The sequence below is a fragment of the Trypanosoma theileri genome (genome assembly GCF_002087225.1).
Source record: "Trypanosoma theileri isolate Edinburgh chromosome Unknown TM35_Tth_39_V1, whole genome shotgun sequence".
Lineage (NCBI taxonomy): Eukaryota > Euglenozoa > Kinetoplastea > Trypanosomatida > Trypanosomatidae > Trypanosoma > Trypanosoma theileri.
Window position 1 is genome coordinate 144,177 of NW_021639881.1, and position 20,184 is coordinate 164,360.

The window sequence follows — 20,184 nt, forward strand, 5'->3', positions numbered from 1 at the left end:
TATATATATATGTCTCTTCTTTTTTTTTTCATTTGCGTTTATTATTATTATTATTACTACTACTAGTATTATTAATTATTAATTATTATTATTATTATTATTAGTTTTAGTGTATTTCCATGTTGCACTTCCGTGCAGTTAATGCCTCATTGTACGGCGATGATGATAATATTAATATTGATAATAATGATAATAATATTAATAACTATACAGTGCCCCTCACAACTCCACCCGCATGGCGTCCATTCATTCAACTCACAAAAGAAAAGAATCCAACAAAAACAACAGATGAGATATCAACATCAATCTCAACAACAACAGCAGTATATGAGAGGATTGTGGGAGTGGAGTTTTTGGGCTCCACGTACACTTCACTGCCCCTACACGAAACGGTATTCATGACTGGGAAGTCTACTAATAATAATAATAATAATAATAATAATAATAATAATAATAATAATAATAATGGCAGAACGACGACAACAACAATAATAAGAGAAGAAAAAAAAGAGAAAGTAGACGATGGAGAAGATTGGACATTGGTGTATTTCTTTACACTTCTCATTGCCTCTTGTAATGGGAAAGATACATCTATTGAGGCGGTGCGGTGTGTATTTCGGGATATAGATAGTGAATATCCATCGACTGAGTCTATACACACATCTACACAAGCAGAGAAGAAAGAAAAAAAAGAAGAAGAAAAAGAAAAGAAGAATCCACTATCCCATTCTCAACAAAAACAACAATCTTCTTCTTTTTCTTTTTCTTCTTCACCAGATAACAATTTCTCTATTGAGGGAATGTTAGATCGTGAACCGGATCTCTTATTACAACAATTATGGAAAAGATTAGGGGATATGAATATAAAGGATATCTCTCCTTTAAAGGCTACTGGATTACATACACAATCATCCTTATCCCAATCTATATCTACATCTATACAAAGAATAGAAACTTTTGCTATTCTCGATCGTACCCCATTATTTTTACATACAGGGATATTAGATATTGTTCAGGCAAGTGTAACGACAACATTTATGGAAGATACAATAATGATGACTAAATCTCTTCTTTCGACTACAGTATATACACAACCCAAAGAAGAGGAAAGTTCTTCTTTTTCTATGAGAAGAAGTGATCCGGATGTGTTTCTCTCCTTTACCGAACGGCTGGATATTCAAACAGCCACTGCAGCAATGCCGGATTCACATAAAAGAGAAAGACGTTCTTTTGCAAGTCTTCGTCGATTTATAAATCGTTTACAAAAAAAACAACAACGTGAAAAGTCTTTGCAGAATACAATAAACTCAACCATATCCACACTAGGAGGAGAAGGAGAAAACGAAAAAGAAAGAGAAAGAGAAGAAGGAAGAAAAGGAAATAAATATGTACATACAGCTTGTATAGATGCCTCTATGAGGATAACACCTTATCGTTATTTTGTTTGGCTGCATGTTGTGGGAACAGATATCTTTCATGAGGCTACGGTTACTACAAAGATTCACATTCCACGATCTACAGATAAACGAAATTTATCAACAACAACAACTAATTCTACTACTACTAATCCTCTTAATAATAATAATAATAATAATAATAATAATAATAATAATAATAATAATAATAATAATAATAGTAACAACAGTATCTTTACAAAGATTCACATTCCACGATCTACAGATAAACGAAATTTATCAACAACAACAACTAATTCTACTACTACTAATCCTCTTAATAATAATAATAATAATAATAATAATAATAATAATAATAATAATAATAATAATAATAATAATAGTAACAGTATCTTTACAGCTGGGAATCCTACGCATTTAGCCTCAACAACATCAAGTTTAAAATCGGCGGAATCTACTTTAAGAAGTGAGACCATAACATCATCCTCATCATTATCATCATGGTTTACAAAAAAACGAACTATTATCCCAACAACAACAACAACAACAACGATATCTTCTTCTTCACCAAGAGGAGGAATAACAACAGCAACAACAACAACAACAATAACAACAACAACAGAGGATGAAGAGTATAAAGAGGATCCAAGTACTATTGTTACTCCACTGCAAGGACCAGAAGGGGAAACACAATACAATACATCTATGAGTGAGGCTTTACATGTTAACAAGGAAAAACATATACCCATCACTATACGAATACCCGCTAATGCGTTTTGTCAAATGGGATATTTCTTACGGCGTAAATATATAAATACAGAGAAGGAACGTAAAGGAACCGTTAATACCACTTCGTATTGGATATCTGCATGTGATTATGCCCAACAAGGACTTCAGGTAAAGGAAGTCTCCTATGTGAGAAACACTAATAATAATAATAATAATAATAATAATAATAATAGTAATAGTGGTAGTGGTAGTGTATCCTTTGATGGGAAGAAAACGCGATTGGCAAAAACAAAACGTAAAGCCGGTCACTATCTATATCGTCAAGAACAAGAAGAAGAAAAAGGAAAAGAAGAAAAATGTAAAGGGAAACATTTACCTTTATTTCCATTTGGAAAAGTAGAAGTACGATCCGCCGCACAATGGAGTTTAGCACAATATCAACAATGGCATCATTGGGATCCCGTCACTCAACGTCTCTCCTTCTGGGCTGCATTTCCAACATATGATAAGATGCGAATTGTGGCTTTTAACGGTCATCCAGATCAGCGTCGATGTGAGTTTGAACGTAATCTTCCACGTAAACGTCGTATCTTTCCTTCTCTTTATCATCAAGGTGTGGAAGTGCAAACAAGAACACATTCTGTTTCTCCTCTCGCGATGGATGCACTTTCAGTAGAGAGAGGCTTTGGTATGGATAGTATTAATAGTAATAGTAATAATAATACTAATTCTACTACTAATACTATTAATACTACTAATACTATTAATAATATTAATACTATGAATAGTAACAGTAATGATGGCAATAGTACATTTACGCATGATGGTTGTTGTTGTTGTGGGACTCCATTGTGTGAACCGTGGGGAGCCGCCTGCAGTTCTGCGATTTCACGACTACACATGAATCTCATTCCTATTCAATATGAAGATGGAGTGCAGGATTCTATTTTATGTGAACAGTTTTTCCTTTCTCAACCCGCCTTTATCACAACAAATACAACTAATACTAATAATAATAATAATAATAATAATACTACTAAACCCATTACGCAAGTGTGTGAGTTTGGATTGGAGGGGATTGGACAGAGTAGTAGTGATGAAAAGAATGAACATCATATTCACAAACAAAAAGAAGAGGAGGAAGAAGAGGAAAAAGAAGAAGAGGAAAAAGAATCTGAATTGATAACTGGGAATGATAATAATAACTCCAATAAAAGAAGTGGACAAGTGTTATTTAAACTCCCAGATGCCTTAAAGACACATCCTCCTCCTCCTCCTTCTTCTTCTTCAATGATGATGATAATGGGACCTCCTGCTATTCTTTGCAGTATTACGGCTCTTCGTAATTACGTGGATGCTCTTCAAATCACAATACCACTTACAAAAGAGGAACGTCAATACATTACATATGACTCACGGGTGTGTTTTCTCTCAATGAATGGAATGATTGCAATTTATTTACCGGGTGTTTGTATTCATTATATAGATATCCATCATAAGGATTCACCACCACGTTATTTATTTGGTGTACGTCTCTTTCATCCCGCATCTACATTATTATCAACAACAACAACAATGAAAAGATCTCTCATGGGAAAAAGAATACAAACTACGAATACTAATATTACTAATACTAATATTACTATTACTACTACACCATTGGTATCTCTTCTTCCTATACCATTGGGTCATTGGTTGTATATACCAGGAACAGTTATGTTGTTTGAGGCCTCTCTTAACTCTATCTCTATATGGAGATTTGTGCAGCGATGGTTAACACGACGACGATCTTGCCGTATACAAGCCTCTGGTATTCCTTCTTCTTCTTCTTTGGCAACGATGCTGAATGGAATGAATACAATGAATAACACACAAACTATTTCTTCAGAAGAATCCTTTCCATTACGTGAGACATCCCCACATCCACATTTCACATCTACAGAGGCGGAAGACTATCATGAGAGTTCTTCTATACATCCAACGGTGTTAGCGGCTGTATTGGATCCCACTCCACTTCATCATGCCTTGCATGTGGCTCTTACACATTTACAACCATTAAGAAGAAAAGGAGGAAGAGAAGAAGGAAGAGAACTATGTGATGATGGTAGTGATCCTAATAGGGAAATGAAAAAGCTAAAGAATGATTTACAAGGAAATGAATCTATTTCATCATGTTCATCCTTTTATTGGAAGTGGGAAAATATATGGGCAATGCGGGATAAACAATTAGAAAAGATGTTTCGTCAATTTATTACCGTAGGGGATATATGGGAAGATATTTCTATAGAGTTTATTTCAACCGTTATTATTAGTGAGGCTTATGCACGTACACGAGCCGCATGTTCTTGGCGACCTCCACAGAAATGTAAAGATACAGTCACTACTACTACTACTAGTAATAATAATAATAATAATAATAATAATAATAATAATAATAATAATAATAATAATGACAGTAAACACACCTCTATGAATACCACTAAGAGTAGTAGTCATTCTACCTGTGTAGATGATATCATGTCATGTAATCCTTATTATGTGTGTTTACCAATGTGGAATATAGATGGAATGGCAGCAGAGGAATCTCATTATCGTCGGGAAGTAACAAGTTTCTACCGCTCTTGGCGTCAATATCAACAACAACAACAACGAGAATATCAACAACAACAATCTAAATGGGAAGAGAATGAAGGATTGGCATCTACAACGACAATGTATTTACAAAGAAACTCATCCGTTAGTAATAGTAATCATCATCATCATCGTCATCGTCGTTGTGGTCTTAACAGTACATTTCCACCCACACGTTCCAAGTCTCCCATGATTGATATTACTTCTCTACAAACAACAACAACAAAAACAAAAACAAAAACAACAACAACTGCAGATATTTCTCTACCAGGATCAGAGTCAAACTTTATGTTCACACGTCATTCAGAATTACCAAAAAACAACACAACCATTATATTAGAAGATCGAGCCACTTCTGTATGTCTACGACCCTCATTATCATCATCATCAGAACAATATCAACAACAACAACGATCTACTACACATCAAAGACGACAAAGTGAAAGTGAACGAAAATCCACTCTTCTCTCTGCACTTCTTATACATACAGTGAGTTTACGAGATGGGAGTTGGTCTAAACAACAGTGCCATAATACTGTGCCGGAGTGGTGGCTTTCTCGCCGTGTTTCCCCGTGTCCACTTCCACCGCAATTCTTACCACCGCCGCACACACAATTATTATTTACATCTAGACATGCAATAGATGCAGTAACCGCAGCAGCAACAACAGGGATAATATCATCATCATCATTATCTTCATTATCTTCATCATCTTCTTCAGGGAGTAAAAAAGGGATATCATTATTTAGTCGTTTAAAGGCTATGTTTTCCAATACCAGTACGAATACAAATATTATGAGTTATGGTAAGAGTAAATGTAATGTAAATAGTAAGAGTGGGGCGGCAAGTTCATTGTTTTTATCTTCTTCCTCTTCATCTTTATCTTCTACAGTATCATCAATGACACCGGTGTCGCGTATGTCACTTCCAATAATGGAAATCACTTCAACTTCAAATGAGGATTGGATGGCTAACAATATAATGGATATTCAAGATAATTATACTACTACTACTACTACTACTACTACTAATAATAATAATAACAATAATAATAGTGCCGTAAATAACGGTATGTTCGTTAACAGTTCAAGAATAAATAGTACTACAATGTCTAATAAGAATATGACCTCTACTTTTGTTGCTGGAGATATAAACCATCCCTTTGAGGAAGAAGAAGAAGAAGAGAAAAAGAAAAAGAAGAAGAGCAATATCAACAGTCGTCATTTCTCATCTAAAGATTCATCATTACCAGAAACTACACCTGTGTTATTATATAATGGTTTATCCTGTGGAACTGCCTTTGCAGAAGCGGTTCTACACAAATTACAGTCTACCGCATGTCCATCATCTTCATCTACTAATACTAATACTACTACTAATACTTCTCTGCGTTTCCCACCGACTGGATCTCCAGAACGAGAGAATAAACATCTACACAAAATGTCTAATGTTGGTGGTTCTCCTTATGCAGATTCATGGATTACATCATCACATGCCTTAACGACATCCTCTACATATTCATTTGCCTCATGGGCAGTGGCGTATGCAATCTCTTCTACAGGCATTACGGCACGATTGGCACCATTAGCCCTTTTGTATGATGCCGCTATCGCCTCCGTAATCCACACACTTGTTCATATTATTAGGAATGATTCTTCTTTTCCTGTGGAATCGGCAACGGATGATATTGCCTCTCTTCTTCCTTCTCATGAGAAGAAGAAGAAGGAGGAGGAGAAAACTTCAGAGTTTCAACCGAACTTATCAGAGAAAGAAGAAAAAGAAAAAGAAGAAGGAGAGAAATCAACATCTATACCTACAACAAGAGTGAATAAAGTATGGGATTCACCATCCCCAGCACGATGGAGTTTACTGCAGAAACTCTCACTCGCATTAGAGCGTCTTGGTATTCCACCCTCCTCTGAACTCTTACGGAGTGTGGCCTGTGAAAGTGTTCAATCACTGCCAACACGTCTACTGGCCGCTGGAATGCAGTGTGGGGCCATTAACGGAGCTGATCTCTTATTACTTCTCCAACAACATTCAACACTGGCAACACATATATATACAAACATTGAACCCTTTATACCTCTACAGCAACAGCAACAGCAACAACAGCAAAAAGAGTATATAGAGAGATTAAGGATTTCTGCGGCAGAGAGAGTGTATGATATAATGAGTCCAATGGGAGAGCAAAGGATGATAGATACTACTAGAGAATTAGTGTCGCCATGGGGTTTCGTCCAATGTAATACTACTAAGCATAATAATAATAATAATAATAATAATAATAATAATCATTATACGCGAAGTGGGTACACGGATGCAAGTTCTCCCATTCTTTCACTTGAAGCGACGAACTATCCAGCATGCCAGGAACGTATGTTGTTATGTGAACTCGTCATGAACGCTTCCTCTTTTTCGCAGAATGAAATCCAAAACGCTATCATTGCCAATACGAATAATACTACTGCTAATACTATTAATAATAGTACTAATAATAATAATAATAATAATAATAATAATAATAATAATAATAATAATAATAATAGTAATGTAGTTGTTTTTGGTTCTCCCTCATTAGTACGGGATACCAAGCGACACATCTTGGCCGCATTGGATCCAGGACCATTCCTACAAACTGGTAATGAGTGGATTATTCCTCTTGATACGGATTTTGCATCTCTCTTTCCACCTTTTCGAATGTGGTGGGAAAAGAAACAAAAGAATAAACAGTTTAATTCAATGTTAACAATAACAACAGGATCAGGATCAGGAGGAGGAGTACTCTCTGGGAGGAGTAGAAGTCAAACCTCTGAAGTCCAACATCAAACCACCTCTACACTATTGGGGGACTTATCTCCCCTGTTAACGATGTTAACACTGAAACCTGAACAAAATGCACCTATTCATTCCCTCTCTTCCTCTTTAACAGAAGTCAAAAAGAAGGAAGATGTGGAAAAGGAGAAGGAGAAGGAGAAGCTACTAGTTAAAGATTCAGAGAATAACTCTGAATTGTCTGGAGTCTTTATACCAAAAGAGTGCCTCACCAGTGATAACGTTAGATGTACACAAGAAGAAGAAGAAAAAGAAAAAGAAGAAAAAGGAGGAGGAACAACAGCTATGATACCATTTGTACCGATCTTACTTGCTACAACATCATTAGGTCATACGGTTGCGAAGGAAAGAGCCAAAGCAGCCATGTCAGTATCGTTGGATCCTTTTTTCATGAATGATTGATATATATATATAATATAATATGGTAGTGCCTTTTTATTCTTATTTGTTTATATGGGGTTTGCTTGCTTTTACTATATTTTTATTTTTATTTTTCTTTTTTCGTCTATTTGCAGAATCTTTTGCGGGTTTGCAGTGATTTGAGAAGTTTTTTTTTNAGTGAAGATGCTGCGGGATGTGGTGGTGGTGTGCGGCCGAATGTCGTACTCGGGCGGTGAGGAGGTGCGGCGGTTGCTGCTCACGCACATGCAGACAACGGGTGGTCCGGCTGAGCGGGAGGTGTGCGCTGAGGCCATTCCCCGTGTGCATCTCCTCTCCCTCACACCACGACACTTCCCGGTGAAGGAGGCTTTGGGAAATGCTGGTGTGTGTGTGGGGAAGTTGATGCTGCAGTTCCTTGTGGACCCAGACTTTGAAAAGAAGGAGAAGAGTGGTGCTGCTTCCGCGGTGGAGAGAAAGATGCGCGCCAAGATGTAGGGGAGGAATAGGAGTGTTGATAATAATATGATGGTAATGAAAATGAGAATGATGGTGGTGGTGGTGGTGGTGGGATCTTCTATTTAATCGTGGTCTTGCCATAACACCGTCTTTTTTTAAAACCAACAAAAAAATTAATTCAAAATGGAACAGAATAATGGTGGTAGAGTAGGTATAAATACGTATTTTTTGTGGATTCATTTATTAATTATTTTTAATATTATAAGAATACCTTCTCACTCTACCACTGCTTCCTGTTGCTACCATTGGGGCTTGTGTTCCCCAAGTGAACGCCACCAGAATAGGTTCATGGTAGTAGCAGTTGGAACGTTAAGGATCTCACAAAAGACGTAGATACATTTATTCTTTAAAATGTTTTCGTTATTTCAATACTTTTCTCAACCTTGGTGTTGTTGCTTCCATCTCTTTCAATAGGTGTGTTTTCTCTTCCCTGGTGTGTGTGTGTGTGTTTGTGTCTTTTCTGGCGTATATCTTTCTTTCTTTCTTGTTCTTTTTTTTCTTGTTTGTTTTATCTTCATTTACGTGGTAGACACGGAGAAAGTGAAAGGAAGCCGAAGGAGTTTGATAAAAAAGGGACGTCCTCTCTCTTTGTCTTTCTTTCTTGTGTAATTTCTACCTCCATATTCACTGCCGGTGCTCTTCCTCTCTGTGTTATGCGTCGATGTTGTTGGCTTCTGCAGAAGAATGAATCTTTTATTTCAACACGGGTATTCTCATCAGACAGGCCACGAAGAACCCCATTTTTCTCCATAATGTCTCGTGTTCGGTTAAATTCACCAGAATCGATAAGACAAACAGGAGGAGGATCAATGGAAACTCAGCCGTTATCATCTGTTGACAAGTTAACATCCAGGAACTGTGGAGGGAAGAACGGGTTTCATGGGGTTTCAAGTACGACGTATAGGAGACGTACATCTTCACCTTATTCTGTTGAGAAATACCGTTTCTCTCGATTACTTCGTTTAAAGTCACGAAGTGATGATGAAATGGATCCTTCGTGTTGTAGTGATGCGGCATCGCAAGAGATGCAGGGACGTGAGGTTGTCTTGACACCATCGACATTACTTCAACGACTCGAAAGTATCTTTCCCCCTGGAAGAAAGGAAGAGGAGAAAAAAAAGCAAACAGGACATTGTGTGAAATGTACTGCTTTTACTGCTTCGGTTACAGGAGAAGATATGCTGAACACAAATATACCTTTCTATGAGCCGAATGCTTTGGCGGATAGACTCCGTCCATGCTGTTATCGAGTTCCTTGGAAATGTGTCCTGCTCTCTCGCGTAGACACAACCATATCCTCAGCGGAGAGAGAGAATACTAGAAGTTGTAGTTGTAATGAGAGTGTCTCGAAGCTTCTCACTACTCCAGCAGTGTATGATGTGTTTGTTCCCATCTCATTTCTTTTTGACCCAGATGCAAGAGAAATAACATCATCATCATCATTATCATCATTAAGAGCAGGAGTAGAAGGAGGAAAAGCAAGAAGATCATATTTCTATAGTGATGCGCCTTCGATAAAGGAGCGAATCAAATGTAAAGACCGTTCCGGTAGGATTGTGAAATCGTCCAGTAAATTGCAGAGAGTTGCTGTGCTCCATCACATTCCTGGACTCCCAGATCCAACTGCGGCATCAATGACTCTGGAAGATTACAGTCAATTTCTACAGTATTGTACACTTCAGAATACATCACAAAAAACAAAGGTGAAAAGAATAACCGAATCAACTAGTGTGATGCATTGTATGGGGACAGACGGAATGAATAATCGTGATATTGGTATTCATAGCGTTCAAAAACGTCTCTCTGAAGAGAAGAAGACTCACCAACAACAAGAACAAGAACATGATGGTGTACATATGATGAATGCTGAGAAGGATGAGAAGACTCTAGACGGTGGAGTTGGTGTGTGGATTATTCACCCATATCGTGAGAGTATCTTCTTTGCTCTGCGCTATACGACGGCATCAGACCACTACGAGTGGCTTTGTTCTCCGCAGTACACTCTTTTTCAGGATAATTGTGCCCAGTCATCAGCAGCAACAGTAGCAACAGCAGCAGCAGCAGGAGAAGAGGTAAACGATAAATCAGGAGGTCTGCACAGCCAAAACAATATAGTATCATCTTTATCATGGGCGATAACACCCCTTCAAAAGGCAATGATATCCATGAAGAAGAAGTCAGAAGTCCTTTCACAAGGAAAGAACAAAAGAGAGGATCAGAAAAAGCATCCAAAAGAGATGAAAACTATATTTCCCACTATTTTATATTATTGCGCTGCGAATGTACCTCTCTCCACGGAAGAGAAGTCGGCTATGATGATGTCCTTGTTAACGAACAGCCTCTTTGATACCACAGAAACCACGCAAACTTCTGGCCGTTCCAAGGGGAAACAACTGAAAAATGGTCAAGAGAAGAAAAAGAAATGTAAAATAAGAAATACCTCCAAGAAGAAACATCATAAAGGCCAGAGCGTTGCTCAGTTAGCAATGGCATGGACACCGTTACCCCGAACATCACGGTTAATGCGTGGGAGGCAGTTAATGACGAACCCAGATGCACTTGCAGAGACACTGAAGTACGGTCTCCTGCGTATTCTACACTAGATACAGATCTATCTATATATCTATCTATCTATTAATAAATCCACATATATGTATGTATCTCTATAATCTTCACAAGTTTGTTTTTATTTTCCATATTTGGGTTTGTTGATTTCTATGTGTTTCTCTCTTTTCTTTTATTTTTCATTTTGTTTTACTTCACAGAGAAGATACATGCTTTAAAGGTAAACGGAAAAGAAAGAGCTGGGCCTTTTTTTTTTCTTTAAAGGCCTATCTATTCGCTTGGGTTTTTAAAGCTGGTGTTGAGTCATTTTTCACTCACATCTCACTTTGTTAGCATTTTGGATTTGTTATTTATTGTTATTATTTCTTACCGTACACGATAGCCCCATCTATTTTTATTTATTTATTCTTCTTTTCTCTCCCTTTTCTTTCTTCTCATTTCTACGTAAGTGTGTGTGTGGTACACGCAATTTCTCAGGATATAAGGAAACCTAAAAAAAGTGGAAATCATTACTCATTTCTAAAATTATACTTCTGATCCACATACTCCAAACAACACAGTATAAGTGCCAAATTAGCATATTACAGTTCCAATCAAATATATTTCTCAGTGGTTTTCATTGACTAAAGCACCCTGCACATATTCAGAGGTCTGGAAAAAATGCGTACCAGTGTTTGCTCAGTGATGCACCGCTTTGGCCCATCATTTCAAACCGGTGGGTCATTGATCAAAAGCCTCACGTCTTCCTGTAGACACTTTCGTTCATGTAGTAACAGTGGCGTCTTGATTGTGGCCTCCCTTTCAGCCGCCACGGCCGTACAAGGGGGCATCAGCAAAAACAGCACCCATCCAACACTCTTGGAGGCCCGTCGGCACCTCTTTGAAAACCGAAAGAAATTCCCCGGTGTCGACCACCAACCAAAGAAAGAACAGTGGCAGGAGCGGGCACCTCACAGCGATGATGCCGCGGTTGCCGCACGGAATTCCACGTTGTTCACTCACGTCGCTGGTGGTGATGGGCGTGGGATGCGTGCTGCGCCGACGCCTGAGGCTCTCCCAAGTGCGGCGGAGCTCGATCGCGTGCTACCATCCCTGCAGCAACTGCGGGATGAGATTCCATCCGCAACGGAGGCGCAACGAGCCATGGAGAGTGATAGTGGTAATAATTCCATATGGGGGTCCAATATTGCCGAAAAGGATGACGATGAGGATGAATAATGGTTTTTTTTTTTTGATTCCCCTTTCTCTTGTAGATCTTTATGGTAGTGATGAGATTGGATTATAGTCATTTTTTCCTACCCCTTGCTGATCTTTATTCTTTTATTTTGGCTTATTTTTTGCTCCATTGGTTTCATCGTGCTCTACGTTCCTGAAATGACTGTGGAATAGGGGGCCTGAAGTCGTATCGCTGCAGTGACAGTGACTGTTTTTCGCTTTTGCTTTCTCTTTTTTTATTTTACCCTTCTCGATTTGGTGACTGCGCATCTGTGGCACCTTTCCTCTCTCCCATACTCCATGTATACGTATTCTTTCGACTATTCTCGCACGCGTGTCTATACGTGGGTATATATGGTATGTGCATGTATGCTTCTCTATGCCTTATTTTCAATGTTTCCACTTTATCTTCTCTCTGTTACCTACATATTCACACCAAGGTATTCGCTATAAACGACAATACATTCGTGTATTTTAATTATTATCATTACTATTCTTTTTTATTAGGATTTAATTTATTTTCCACAAAACATTTTTCATTACATTCAGAAAATGTTGAAGAACAAGTCATGGGAGCGTATTCTCGTCTGCTGTGATTCCTTCAAGGGAACACTCAGCGCGTGTGATGCGGGTCGTGTGATTGAAGGGGCCTTCCGACGTGCGGAGGGCAAAACCACAACCCCTGTGGAGGTGATGCACTGTCCCATGTCTGACGGCGGTGATGGGCTGCTGGACAGCATGCTGTTTCCATCGCACTCTGGGCAATCATCGCCTTATCACTTCAAGCGTGTGGACGTGCCGATTGTGTCGGGAGAATCCGGAGAGGGAAAGTCGTCGGTGCCGGTTTTTCTTGGCCCACTCGGTGAGCCTCTGAACACGCCAAAGAGCAAGAGTGCCCATCGGCCCTACTTTGCCGCGGATGTGGAAAAGCGTGTGGTGGTAATTGAAATGGCCCTTGCTTCTGGACTGCCTATGCTCACGGATGCAGAACGGAATCCCCTGCGCACCACGAGCTACGGTGTTGGTCAGCTGATCAAGTACGCTATTGAGTACGTGGCTAATGAGAACCGCCGCAAGTATGGTGCGTCTGCTGACGGAGGTGTGACTGTGTTCCTTGGCATTGGTGGAAGTGCCACGAATGATGGTGGTATTGGCGCGCTGCAGGCACTTGGTATGGAGCTTTTTGTGAAGCCTGCAAACGGCAGCACAAAGTGCGGGAAGTGCTGTGCCAATGCTGGTATGGGCAATGGACAGCTGCTCACAACGCCATTCACTGGTGGAGATCTGCCACGCCTCACAGGGGCACGACTATCGCCAGCGTGCCGCCAAATGTTCTTCCGTAGCCCGAGTGAGGGCCCCACGGCGGCGGCGTACTGCAAGGAGGTTCGTCTGATCTGTGATGTGGCGAGTCCACTGATTGGGCCCGACGGTGCGACGTCCGTGTTTGGCCCGCAGAAGTGCAACCCTGCGTGGGACAAGGCCCACCGCGCTAGTGTGCTCGCGCAGCTGGAGGGTGGGATGAAGAACGCCGCCGCTTGTTTTGTGCGGAGTGGACTGCACGACTGCTTGACGCGTGCGAATGGCGTGGAGTCGGCGTGTGTGAGTCCACAGGAGCGCGAGAAGACTCTTGCGGCTCTGTGCCACACCGCCGGCGGAGGCGGGGCTGGTGGGATGAGTGGTTTCTTCCGTTATGTGCTGCGGGCGACGTGGATGGCCGGCACTGATGTTGTTGCGGAGCTGCTTGGACTGCCGGAGAAACTCCGCCACTGCGACTGCATGATCACGGGCGAGGGCTCCTTCGACACACAGACCATCCGCTTCAACAAGACACTCGGCCGGCTGCTGCAGCTCGCCGTGATGGAGAACATGCGCCGCCGCCGTGAGGCTGCCGCCGCGGGTGGCAACGGGACGAAAGTGAAGATGCTGCGGGATGTGGTGGTGGTGTGCGGCCGAATGTCGTACTCGGGCGGTGAGGAGGTGCGGCGGTTGCTGCTCACGCACATGCAGACAACGGGTGGTCCGGCTGAGCGGGAGGTGTGCGCTGAGGCCATTCCCCGTGTGCATCTCCTCTCCCTCACACCACGACACTTCCCGGTGAAGGAGGCTTTGGGAAATGCTGGTGTGTGTGTGGGGAAGTTGATGCTGCAGTTCCTTGTGGACCCAGACTTTGAAAAGAAGGAGAAGAGTGGTGCTGCTTCCGCGGTGGAGAGAAAGATGCGCGCCAAGATGTAGGGGAGGAATAGGAGTGTTGATAATAATATGATGGTAATGAAAATGAGAATGATGGTGGTGGTGGTGGTGGTGGGATCTTCTATTTAATCGTGGTCTTGCCATAACACCGTCTTTTTTTAAAACCAACAAAAAAATTAATTCAAAATGGAACAGAATAATGGTGGTAGAGTAGGTATAAATACGTATTTTTTGTGGATTCATTTATTAATTATTTTTAATATTATAAGAATACCTTCTCACTCTACCACTGCTTCCTGTTGCTACCATTGGGGCTTGTGTTCCCCAGGTGAACGCCACCAGAATAGGTTCATGGTAGTAGCAGTTGGAACGTTAAGGATCTCACAAAAGACGTAGATACATTTATTCTTTAAAATGTTTTCGTTATTTCAATACTTTTCTCAACCTTGGTGTTGTTGCTTCCATCTCTTTCAATAGGTGTGTTTTCTCTTCCCTGGTGTGTGTGTGTGTTTGTGTCTTTTCTGGCGTATATCTTTCTTTCTTTCTTGTTCTTTTTTACTTTTACGTTAATCTTATTGTTGTTATTACTTCTTTAAGCAGCTGTCCCAAGATGGTTAAAAGCTCCACACGTCTGCAGCGCAAGCTTGCAAAGAAGGCCCCCTTTATAAACCAAGAAGGCCAAGAACATGAAGGAATGGATTCTAAGCATGACAGTGTAAATACAATGGCACATGATAGTTCTACAGGAACAACAACATCAGCAGTAACAGGCAGTAAGGCACAACGGGATAAACAGGGTCAACGATCACTGCAGCGAAAAGCCAAGAAGGAACCAGTACAGCATCAACCGCAGCAACAACAAAAGAAAAAGGTAAAAAGAAGAGACAATACAATCTCTACTGCTACTGGATCGGCTACCCCTACTGCCATTAGTAGGAGTGATCAGACAAGGAAAACAAAGAAAATGAGTAATCAAATAAGTGATCAACATCGACGTGTGGCGGAGAAACTTGTGGCTCGTGAACAGCAACAACACGCACGATTAACAGCAGCAGAGGCAAGAATGGAAGCCGCGAAAGCTGAATTAGCGCTGTTTGATCAAGTAACACAAATCCCATCATTTGTGGAAAATCCGTTTCTAGCGATTGAGGGACACTTGAACGATACCATGACGTGCTTGCAGCCACAGACACCAGATGTTGGACGCGCCAAGCGAGAGGAATAGACGAAAAAAAAAAAAGAAGGGGAACAAAAAGAGAAGTAAAGAGAGGATTATGAGGAGTTCGTATAAACCATATATAAGTGCGGTGTTTTTTTTTTTTTTTTGGTTTACCTGTTCTTATTATTATGGTTATTCTTTTCGTCGTCTTCACGTTTCGCCACATTATCTTTGTATCTGTTTATTTATCTATACATATTTGGATGACCCGTTATTATTGACTGTATGTGTGTGTGTGTTTGTTGTTTGTATAATGCGATGAGTCGAGTAAGAACTTTTCTGGGAAATAAAGCACATCATCATTCCCAAGAAGAATATATATATATTTTTAAAGTATATATATATATACTCCAAACGATATGGGTAATTCTTTTTTTTTTCTGTTTTTCTTTGTTCCCTATTCTTGATATTTATAATAAATTCTATTTCTCTTCTTATCTTTCTTTTTCTTTTCTTTGTTTTCATTCTTTCTCTTGCTATTTAATGGTATGGCCGTATAGTGCGAGATACTGCACACATTTGTACGATTACTCATTAAGAGAATGAGTCAGGCGCCTACGCCACTGCGTACGCAACAGCAACAGCAACAGCAACAACAACAACAACGGGTTAGTACAGCAGACTTTCCCCATACATCAATGATGGCGGTTGGAGGTGAAGTACCTCTTGAAGAGGAGAATACCAATACTAATACTACTACTACTACTACTACTACCACTAATAATAATAATAATAATAATAATAATAATAATAATAATAATAATAACAGTGAGTTCTGTACTTCACAAGAGGCACTAGCAGCTGTTAGATGTGCTGTACACGCTGCGGATTTATTAGCATCTATTTTGTCCACCAACACTTCTCCCTCTCTTCCAGGTGCTGCTGCTGCTGATGTTGGTAGTAGTGGTGTTGTTGAGAGTACCGATGAACCCAATGGTAACAGTGAACCCAATAGTAATAATAATAATAATAATAATAATAATAATAATAATAATAATAATAATAATTACTATGGAGGGAGTATGAGTAGTAGTATCAACAAGAATGAAGAAGATGATAATGGTGGAATGAATGCGGCGTATTTGCAAATTATTCTCGCAGCAGTTGTTTCAGTAGCGGAATCTCAACGTATTGATTTGGAACGTGCCGTCCGTCGTCGTATTCGATCTTTCGCTTTTGAACAGTTAACGCGAAGAGACACACTTTCCTCTTCTCCATCTTCTTCTGTAAGTTCGAATGCCGCTGCTAACGTCACTGCCCCTACTGAGAGGAATGATACTGGTATAGATAATAAGGCACATGAACAGAAGAATCTCCAAAAAGAAGAAAAAGAAAAAGAAAGAAGAGAAGAAGAAAAACAACAAAGTAGTAGTTCTGCTTTTTGTTCTGGAATGGAGTTACCTGTACAAGTAGAAATCGTTCATCCTGTAACCACCTTTGCGAATGTGGATATTATGGATACGGTGAAATCTCATGGTAATGATGTTGAGGCTTCAGTAGATAGAGATATTGGAGTCACTAAACCCTCTTTAGCTAACAACAACGATGATGATCATAAAAGTAGTCCTACTTTTGGTTCCAATAATAATAATAATAATAATAATAATAATAATAATAATAATAATAATAATAATAATAATATTGAAACATGTGTATGTGAGAGTCATATGGAAGGGACGACAACACTAGAGACGTTAGTGCCTACTATATCCAGTGGCAAATCTCCCAATTTCTCATGTACTTCTTCCTCTTCTTCTGCAGCTGCTGGAGTAAAGATATACCGCCCAGCATTATTGTTAACAGTACCCACGGATGATGAGACGATTGGTCTTCTTGCCCCACCCGCCTCTGTGGCTGGAATGACACCAAAGAAGATGGATAGAGAAGAGAAGACGTTAACTAACGTAGATACAGCTGTGGAAAAAACAGAAAAAGAAGAAAAAGAAGATGAAGAGAAGGAGAAAAAAGAAGAAGAAAAGATAGTTACAAGAGATGTAATGGGATATGTGTCTAACACAAGAACGATTATAGAAATGGAAGATACAGATACAAGAGGAACAAATATAGAAAAGAGAGAGAATGTAATGATATGTGGATTGGAATCAATATCCTTACGAGGAATATCTTCTGATGTATTAGACCCGAATTTAATTTCTGGAAAGGAATTATTAGTATCTGATCATCAAACCGTTACTTCAGATAATAGTGCCTCTTTAACAACAGTGGCAGTTCAAGTTACAAATACAAATACCACAACTACAACAGGAACAACAGGAACAGCATTCTGTCATTCACAAATGTCTGAGTTATCTCATCCGAAAGAAAAGGAAGAGGAAAAGAGAGATACTTTTCATCATCTATCATCATCATCATCATCTCAAGAAGCTAATAAATCTAATATGGCTTCTGCTATTTCCATGGTTCCAGTATTACCAGAAATGGGATCTATCCCTTTTCCTCTTCCTCATCCACCACCACCACCACCACCTTCTTCTTCTTCTACTACAGTTCCTATTTCTCCACCTATGGGTATTCATACCGTTAGTTCTACTGATAATCCGGCTACTGTAGATGATCCTAATGATCACACAGCAGGAGGAATAATGGAATCTATTTCTCATAGACGTCGAATAGAGGAAGTATCATCCACATCTTTGGCTCTTATCGCTGGTGTGAGTAGTGTAGACTCAGATGATGTGAATGATGAAAATGATAATGATTCCATGGCTCATGAGATGCAAGAAGAGGGAGAAACACCTTTAGCCTCTCTAGTGGATAAATGTTGTTTTGCTATTTCCTCTCCTTCTCTCTCTATTCAGCAATCTACTTGTACCTCCACTCCACTCTTGTTTACTCAACATGAACAATATCAACACCAACCATTACCGTTACCACGACAAATGGAAAAACAACAACAAAAACAACAACGAAAACAACAACAACAAGAAGAATTACAACAAGAAGAAGAAGAATTACAAGAAGGACGGGATTCATCCGATCCATCTTCACGTTCTGCAGTAAATTTCAATATATCACCATTTCTACCAAATGAAGAGTCTTCACTCTCTCTACGTGCTGGAGAGGAACATGTACAATTGATGAGTACTCCACAATTACTATCGGAATTGGCAACATCATCACCCTATCAAAAGGGAAAACAGAGTTGTAGTGAGGAACATCATTCAACAACAAAAACAACAACAGGAGCGGCAACCGTAACTGCACAAGTCCCAACAACAACAACAACAAAAACCGTAAAGGTGGGAGCAAAAAGTGGGATAAAAGTATTTTCTACACCTCTACGGGATGAATTCACTAATACTGAACACAATGAAATGATGTTTACCACAAGTAGTTGTAGTAGTAGTAGTATTGCTACTACTGATAGTAATACCATGCATGGTAGAGAAAAGTATAGAAGGAGCACTAGTCAACCTCTTGAAATATCTCCTCCTCGCAGAGGATTATCACCCAATATGAGTAGTAGTGCTGCTGGTAGTAATAATAATAGTAGTAATAATGATAATAATAGTAATAGTAGTAGAGGTACATCTACGCATATTACAGCAGTGCCGCCCTATGGCTTATTGCTTTTACAGCAAGTATTGAGTGAACGACAGAGAGAGGAATACGAGTAAAAAAAAGAAAAAAAATGAGTGAATGATTGTGAGTAATGGTAATATATATATATGGATGTGGGGAGTTTCTTTCTCTGGTATGAATTGGAATGGAAAAAAGAAAAGACGAAAAAAAACAATGTGTGTTGAGAACCGAAAAAAAAAAAGTGGGGGAGATGGATTTATTTAGATATCGAAATTAATCATCCTATTAACATGTACCCTTATATGAAAATATTCGAAATGGAAATGTGTAGATGAAGAAAGGGAGAGGTGGACTATGTACGAGTATGTTTTTTTTTCTTTCTTTTGTTGCTTTTTTTTTTTTTACTCTAATTGATTTTTGATCCCTTTTATCTCTCTCTCTCTCTCTATATATATATATATATATGGATATAGATATGAATATGATTGTTAGTTTATTTATAAGCATCCTAATATACTGTTTTTTTTTTTTCATTTTCTTTCTTGTTTATCACTTTAGGACTAGTATCAAAGCCGAAAAAAAAAAAAAATCATAAAAGAAGTCTATTTTCATCACATTCAAAAAGAAAAAAAAAAAGTAGAGGGTGATTTTTTTTTTCTTTTTAGTTTGGGAATAAAAGAATGGAGAATCAACTCGAGGCGAGTGAAATAGAAGAGAAGAATATATTACATTCCCCTCAAACCCCACAAACCCCAATGATGATAAATACAACAACAATAACAACTATATCCACATCCAAAACACCAACCAATGACAAGTGTAATAAAGATGAGAAGAAGAAAATAAAAAAGAAAAAGAACGTACAGTTTTCTAGTTCCCATTCCCCTAATAATAATAATATTAATAATAATAATAATAATAATAATAATAATAATAATAATAATA

General features: G+C 39.2%; 7 protein-coding genes across 7 annotated transcripts; all 7 read left to right on the forward strand.

The window, feature by feature from the left end:
* Nucleotides 1-119: 119 nt before the first annotated feature.
* On the forward strand, nucleotides 120-8,012 carry TM35_000391490 (uncharacterized protein; the record flags this gene model as incomplete). Its single annotated transcript, XM_029029665.1, has 1 exon — nucleotides 120-8,012. The coding sequence occupies one exon, from the start codon at nucleotides 120-122 to the stop codon at nucleotides 8,010-8,012; it is 7,893 nt and encodes a 2,630-aa protein (XP_028879041.1).
* A 162-nt stretch (nucleotides 8,013-8,174) lies between these two features.
* TM35_000391500 (putative glycerate kinase) lies at nucleotides 8,175-8,486 on the forward strand (the record flags this gene model as incomplete). The annotated part of the gene is made up of 1 exon (XM_029029666.1): nucleotides 8,175-8,486. The coding sequence occupies one exon, from the start codon at nucleotides 8,175-8,177 to the stop codon at nucleotides 8,484-8,486; it is 312 nt and encodes a 103-aa protein (XP_028879042.1).
* Nucleotides 8,487-9,160: 674 nt separating this feature from the next.
* TM35_000391510 (uncharacterized protein) lies at nucleotides 9,161-11,110 on the forward strand (the record flags this gene model as incomplete). The annotated part of the gene is made up of 1 exon (XM_029029667.1): nucleotides 9,161-11,110. One exon carries the CDS (start codon nucleotides 9,161-9,163, stop codon nucleotides 11,108-11,110), a length of 1,950 nt encoding a protein of 649 aa, XP_028879043.1.
* A 622-nt stretch (nucleotides 11,111-11,732) lies between these two features.
* On the forward strand, nucleotides 11,733-12,290 carry TM35_000391520 (uncharacterized protein; the record flags this gene model as incomplete). Its single annotated transcript, XM_029029668.1, has 1 exon — nucleotides 11,733-12,290. One exon carries the CDS (start codon nucleotides 11,733-11,735, stop codon nucleotides 12,288-12,290), a length of 558 nt encoding a protein of 185 aa, XP_028879044.1.
* Nucleotides 12,291-12,839: 549 nt separating this feature from the next.
* Nucleotides 12,840-14,519, forward strand: TM35_000391530 (putative glycerate kinase; the record flags this gene model as incomplete). The annotated part of the gene is made up of 1 exon (XM_029029669.1): nucleotides 12,840-14,519. One exon carries the CDS (start codon nucleotides 12,840-12,842, stop codon nucleotides 14,517-14,519), a length of 1,680 nt encoding a protein of 559 aa, XP_028879045.1.
* Nucleotides 14,520-15,087: 568 nt separating this feature from the next.
* Nucleotides 15,088-15,702, forward strand: TM35_000391540 (uncharacterized protein; the record flags this gene model as incomplete). Its single annotated transcript, XM_029029670.1, has 1 exon — nucleotides 15,088-15,702. The coding sequence occupies one exon, from the start codon at nucleotides 15,088-15,090 to the stop codon at nucleotides 15,700-15,702; it is 615 nt and encodes a 204-aa protein (XP_028879046.1).
* Nucleotides 15,703-16,238: 536 nt separating this feature from the next.
* Nucleotides 16,239-19,334, forward strand: TM35_000391550 (uncharacterized protein; the record flags this gene model as incomplete). The annotated part of the gene is made up of 1 exon (XM_029029671.1): nucleotides 16,239-19,334. The coding sequence occupies one exon, from the start codon at nucleotides 16,239-16,241 to the stop codon at nucleotides 19,332-19,334; it is 3,096 nt and encodes a 1,031-aa protein (XP_028879047.1).
* Nucleotides 19,335-20,184: the final 850 nt, after the last annotated feature.